The sequence below is a fragment of the Schistosoma mansoni genome (assembly GCF_000237925.1).
Source record: "Schistosoma mansoni, WGS project CABG00000000 data, chromosome 3 unplaced supercontig 0077, strain Puerto Rico, whole genome shotgun sequence".
NCBI lineage: Eukaryota > Metazoa > Platyhelminthes > Trematoda > Strigeidida > Schistosomatidae > Schistosoma > Schistosoma mansoni.
In genome coordinates this window covers 994,567-1,001,228 of record NW_017386007.1, presented here as the reverse complement: position 1 = coordinate 1,001,228, position 6,662 = coordinate 994,567, and the positions used below count along the sequence as shown (strand labels likewise).

General features: G+C 38.7%; 1 protein-coding gene across 1 annotated transcript in view; it reads right to left on the bottom strand.

Moving 5' to 3' along the window:
• Positions 1-6,662, bottom strand: part of Smp_161590 (glycosyltransferase, putative) — a gene marked incomplete at its 5' end in the record, with an annotated part of 13,743 nt that continues 7,081 nt past the window's right edge. Inside the window, 2 exons of the mRNA XM_018791390.1 lie at positions 1-258; positions 2,918-2,993. Of these exons, the coding sequence (XP_018645447.1) occupies positions 15-258; positions 2,918-2,993 (320 nt within the window). The 3' untranslated portion in view covers positions 1-14. The remainder of the gene's footprint in view (positions 259-2,917; positions 2,994-6,662) is intronic.

The following is a 6,662-nucleotide window of genomic DNA, read 5'->3' as shown; positions in this document are numbered from 1 at the left end:
AATACAAATTGAAATCAATTAACAAACGTTTTTCTTTCATAAATAAACAAACAAGGTTTAATACTGAAATGAATGATTTTCCAAAATAGCCAATTTGAATGAAAATGGATACCATGGAAACAATCAATTTGAGCAATTTGTTTAAATGATAATAATTTTTCATTGATCATTTCTGTGGATAATTCTGATATAATATGGGTGAAATTCGATGTGTTTAATACATTGAAATTAGTTTCTATACCTTCTGTTTTATTATAACTAAACAAAAAGAGATTGAATGAATAAAAAAAAGATGTATGATTTAGAAAGAAATTTGAAATAATAAACAAATACGATAGGTTACTTATTCTGTCAAAGGTCACTACTTGTGAGGATGGTCCACAGATGAAGTCGAGGAAGCTCCAAGAAGCCTAGAAGGAGCCCGACATATTCCATCCAATCAGCTCCTGGAAGAATATTCTAGAATCACTACGTGTAGCTTCTCTATTGGACAATGCTGAAAACTCCCTATGTGCGGATTGGATAACTAATAATGATTTCGTTTCTACTAAAAACTATAAATACCTGACAATTTTCTACCACAATCGACACAATTTGGAATAACATTCCTTCTACTTGTCTTCTGATTTGTGACTTGGGAGGGTTCAGGCGTTCGAGTGTTCAAGTATTACGCGACAGACTAAGAAATCTAAGTACGAGATACACTACTAAACCGAATAAATCTCAAACAAGAAACTATAGTATGTTTTATAATTATAAAGTAGAGATCATGAGTCAATTGAAGTTAGATCATCATGGAATACCTGGAAGCGCTGGACGGCTGTTTCGTCATATTGTGGGACTCCTCAGTGGTAGTGCGCATCCACGATCCCGCCTCGTGAGATTCGAACGCAGGACCTGTCAGTCTCACGAGCGAGCGCTTAACCACTAGACCACTGAGCCGGTCGGCATCCAACGGTGTTAATGTCTAACTTCAACTAACCCACGAAATTGAGCAACCATTCACCAATGTCTTCAATGGGTTGATATATCTACAACACACGTGGTTGAATTCCACTGGTCACTGCTTCCCACTAGAACTCCATGACATGTATCTTGAAGTCAGTCACTAGTGAGCATATAATTATAATCAGAAGGGGTTTTGTGGAGATTTCAGTATTTTAATAGTTAAGGCGGGATCGTGGATGCACACTGCTGAGGAGTCCTATACTAAGACAAAACGGCCATCCAATACTTCCACAAGTATATTTGTAAAAAGAGAGGTAATATCTAACAAAGTCATCTTCTTCCCGGTTACATCGACGCCCGATACTGAAACAACAAAATCAAACAATACATCAATGGTCTACCCATTAAGTTGATTTTTACCTGGTTGTAAAGTTTCAACTAACCATTTAACAATAATATAATATGGTGAGTTGTTCACATATAATGCAGAGCGTACAAAAATATCTTTCTTATATACTTTTTCAATGACAAAATGGATATCTTTCGTTATTATAAACTGATTTATTGATTCTGTAGATGTTTGGGACTGCAATTGATCAATCACTTATTGGCATATGCCCATAGCCTCGATATAGCCTTAATTCACAAGCATTATAAGAAAAGATGGATAGTGGCTAGCAGGGAATCCACGAAGCCCGTCACTTCGTCCTATTTGGGACTCGTCAATCGAATGTACTTACATCTCAGAGTTGATGTTCACTCTGGGGCTCGAACTCAGTACCGTCCGCTTCAAACGCCATCGCGTTATCCACTTAGCTACTGAGTTCTGATAGCCACTTGGGATTGTTTGTTTGGGAAGATTCAAACAAACAATACTAAGTGAATTTGAACTTCACCCCATTGCACAAGCAGGTGGCTATCAGGACTCAGTAGCTAAGTGGATAATGCGATGGCGTTTCAAGCGAATGGTACTGGGTTCCAGTCCCGGAAGTAAACATCAACTCTGAGATGCAGGTACATCCAGCTGACGAGTCCCACATAGGACGAAACCCGCGTCCTGGATTCCACTGCTAGCCACTATCCATCTTTGCTTATAAATTGGTGTTTCTATCGAAAATATTTCATTTATACCATACTTATCTTAACTAAAAATCTATATATCAGATACTAATCAAAATAAAATAATCATTACACAAAAATATACTTTCGTGAGAAGTGATTACAATGTTAAAAAAAGAGACTATAAAGCAGAAGTGATTACAATGTTAAAAAAAGAGACTATAAAGCCCTCACTTTAGTTCAAAAGTTCAAAAAAATCAACGTTTAAACTCATGTAATTTTAATTATGTCATGTGTAACACAGAACTTGACACATATATCCATCGATTCAAATTATTGTACCACAATAACACAATGAGAGAAAATTATCAAGACGAATCTCCAGGTAGTAAAGGAAAGGATGGCAGGTAGAAAGATTTTAGCACTCAAGTTCTAAGTGGATACAAAAAGTGAATGTGCCTATGTTAGCACAAATCGTTCTAAGCCATATCGTTTAAAGTCTCTAAGCATTGAATACGTTGATCATACGGACCTAAACTAGGTAGTCTGCACCTAGCTACATAACTTAGTCTAATTGTCGATGACTTGATGGGCGACCACTGTCACTCTTTAGTTTGCCTACCTACAGCTTTCTTCAAACCTGCTTTTACACCAGACAACATCGACTGTCGAGTTATTTAGTGGTTTAGCATACGTAACATGAGTCATAACCATTTCACTTGATAAAGATTTACCACCTCACCAACAATCTTTACCTAGTACAGTATGTATAAACCTCAGCACTATGCACTTCTAAAACTGATTACTGAATTCAACTTTAAACACTGATTCAAAAAAGTCAACAAATAAGTAAACTGATCAATACATATATACTGATAAAATTATGTATATATATTCAGTTATAACGTACATCCATTGATTGTTTTCTTCTAAAAAGCGTGTTACACCGGTTTGTGCAGCCAAATTACAAATATGAACGTGAACATCTATGGAAATACAAGAAAAACAAGCGGTTCTTTATTTAAAGACACAGACAATAATTATCATAGCTATGAAAAGAATTCCTTGTAAATGTACATTTAGGTGAGGATAAACTATACTCTTATTCGGCCCCCAAATGCCCTGGTACGGTCGAGAGTGGGGAGAGTTCGCTCTCCCTCTCCAAATGCTCTCACACAGCCACGCGTATATAGCCTCTACCAGGGAAGTCCTACTCACTGCCTTCTCGTGGCACTACTGTTGTTTACGAAGTTGAGAAGACGAAAAGCGAATGTCCGGCGCTTTAACCGAGTTAGTGGACACGGAAAGTTCACCTAGGGGAGTTGGAAAACCCTCATTCCAAACCAATGGTGCACATGGATTCCAGTATCCTGAGGGAACAAATTGCGTATGAATCAATCGTTGGTCACTGGCTACCATGGGACTGCATCTCTTCACGATGCTCCAGTGTCTTGTGGATCAGACCTTTAGGTCAGAGGCTCCGGGTGTGGCCCCTTAAGAAAACCACCTGCCTCAGTTTGGGCACCTGGGCAGTATCACAGCTCTCACACAAATCGAATGAGATTTGTGCGGCGCATATGTATCTGGTGCTTCCTTGTACCAATATTTATGTGTTTAAATAAATAAATAATAAAATTTCAACCTTGTGCCTGGCAACCAACTAAAATGAAGCGGGAATTATTTTTTTACACTATCGTAATCCGTGATGGAGGATATGTTTCGTTTTCTGTCATTTTTGCTGACTTCTATGAAAAAAGACCAAGTTTCCTATGATGAAACTACCACTTCATCATGCTACGGACGTATAAAGTTTAGCGCACTTAGTCATGATGGAAGAAAAATTGCAACATCGCGAAAGTCTAAAATTGAGTCCCTAAATAAACGAAAACATAACTATAATTACTAAATACAATACACTTAGATGATTTGAAAACGTGAAATTTATCCCCAGCTCTACATTTGGATCGAAAATCTAAAATGTACACCAAAACTGAGATTGGAAGATAATCAAGTTATAAGAACACCGCCTTTGTACATGGCAATCATGAATATATATTGCATTCGAATTATTTATTTATTTATTTGGACACATAAACATTGGTACGAGGGGGCGACAAATACATATGCGACATACAATAACAACGAATTCAGTGGTAGTTATCGTTGCTTTGTGTGAAGGCTGCGATACTGCACGGGTTTCCAAACCGAATCAGGTGGTTTGTGTAGGGGGCGACTCCTCAAGCCTTCAACATAAAGGTCTAATCCATAAGGCAGTGAAGAGACGTCAGGAGATGCAATCTTATGGTAGCCGGTGAACAACAATTGGTTCATACACCATTTATTCATTCAGAATCCTGGAGCCCATATGAACCATTGGTTTGGAATCAGGGTTTTCCAACTCCCCTAGATGGATCGTCCATATCCATCAACCCAGTTAAAGAGCCGCACATTCGCTTTTCGTCTTCTCAATTTTGTAAACAACAACTCCGCCACAAGAAGGTGGTCAGTAGAAGCTGTATAAAATTCCATAAATGTGACATATTCAAAACTGGAAATTTACATATACAATTCTGAATAAAACTATATATACTTTTTTTAAACAATAAAAAATCGTGCTTTTTCTCGTTTTGTATTACAGTAATAACCAAAATCATTGATCTATCACATGGTTCTGTCATCTTAATAGTGAATACAATATAGATCCGAATACTAAATAAGAGGACAGTTTATCTACGTAATGCATGACTTACTAATGATTATTCTCGAACTTTTATTATTTATTTAAACACATATATATTGGTACAAAAGGGCACCAGGTACATATGCGCCACACTATTTGTGTGTGTGGGCTGTGATACTGCCCGGGTGCCCAAACCGAAGCAGGTGGTTTTCTTAGGGGGCCACACCCCGAGCCTTTGACCAAAAGGTCTGATCCACAAGGCAGTGGAGCATCATGAGGAGATGCAGTCCCATGGTAGCCGTTGACCAATGACAGGTTCGTCCGCCATTCGTTCCATCAGGATACTGGAGCCCATGTGCACCATTGGTTTGGAATCAGGGTTTTCCAACTCCTCTAGGTGGACCCTCCGTGTCCACCAACCCGGTTAAAGCGCCGGACATTCGCTTTTCGTCCTCTCAATTTCGTAAACAACACTCCCGCCACGAGAAGGCAGTGAGTAGGACTTCCCTGGCAGAGGCTATATATTCGCTGGCCATGTGAGAGCATTTTGAGAAGGAGAGTAGATTCTCCCCACTCTCGGCCGTACCAGGGCATTTGGGGGCATTCTCGAACTATACTGAATAGATTGATGTATGGATAAATAAGATAGTAATTGATTATTTGCCTAGTCAGACTAGTAATAGATGTTTCAGTTAAAGATTAAAAACATGAAGTTCAGCAAAGGGATATCTTTTCAACTAATTTATTATCAATCGCGTTAAGCACTCAGCGATGGCATTTAAAGCGAAAGGTACTGGGTTCGAGTTCCAGAGTGAACATCAACTCTGAGATGTAGGTACATTCAGCTGACGAGTCCAAAATAGGACGAAACGCGCGTCCTGGATTCCACTGATAGCCACTATCCATCTTCGCTTAAAATGTTTGTAAATTAAGGCTATATCGAGGCAATACGAACAGTATGCATATATGCCAATAAGAGACTGACCAGTTGCAGTCCTAAACATCAATGGGAAGATTCAAACAAACAATACCAAGTGAATTGTACAGGTTGATAATAAATTTTCAGAAGGGAGTTTTGTGGAGATTTTAGTAATTTCATATAGTTGAGATAATAAATTTGTTGAAAAGAGATCCTTTCGCTGAACTTCGTGTTTTTAATTTTAGATGCGTTATATATTTACCTATTCGTTTGTTATTATTGCTATAGTCGATTGTTAACATAGAGATACGCTCAAATTCTGATCAGAGTTGTGTTGATATCTCCTGTAGACCATTATAGTAGGATAGCTATTCGTCTTATTGGTGTCAAGGTGAAAATCAAGTGTCATTACAAATATGTATAAGAAATAAAAAGTATATTGAAAATAATGATAGTAATTTTATATTAGAAATCATGAGTCAATTGAAGCTAGACCACCATGAAAGACCTGGAAGCACTGGACAGCCGTTTCGTCCTATTGTGAGACTTCTGACTTCCACGATCCCGCCTCGAAAGATTCGAAACCATAACCTACCAGTCTCGCGCGCGAGCGCTTAACCTGATGTTTTCAACTATAAAATTACTAAAAAATCTCCACAAAACCCTCCTCTGATAATAAGCATATGCTCACTAGTGACTGACTTCAAGATGTATTTCCTGGAGTTCTAGTGAGAAGCGGTGACCAGTGGAATTCAACCAGGTCTGTTGGGAGATATCAACTCATTGAAGACATTGGTGAATGGTTGCTCAATTTCGTGGGTTAGTTGAAGTTAGACACTAACAACGTTGGATTCCAGCCAGCTCAGTGATCTAGAGGTTAAGCGCTCGCGCGCGAGACTGATAGGTCCTGCGTTCGAATCTCACGGGGCAGGATCGTGGATACGCACTGCTCAGAAGTCCCACAATAGGACGAAACGGCCGTCCAGTGCTTCCAGATTTTCCATGATAGTCTAGCTTCAATTGACTCACGCTTTCAACTAAACATCTCTACAAAAC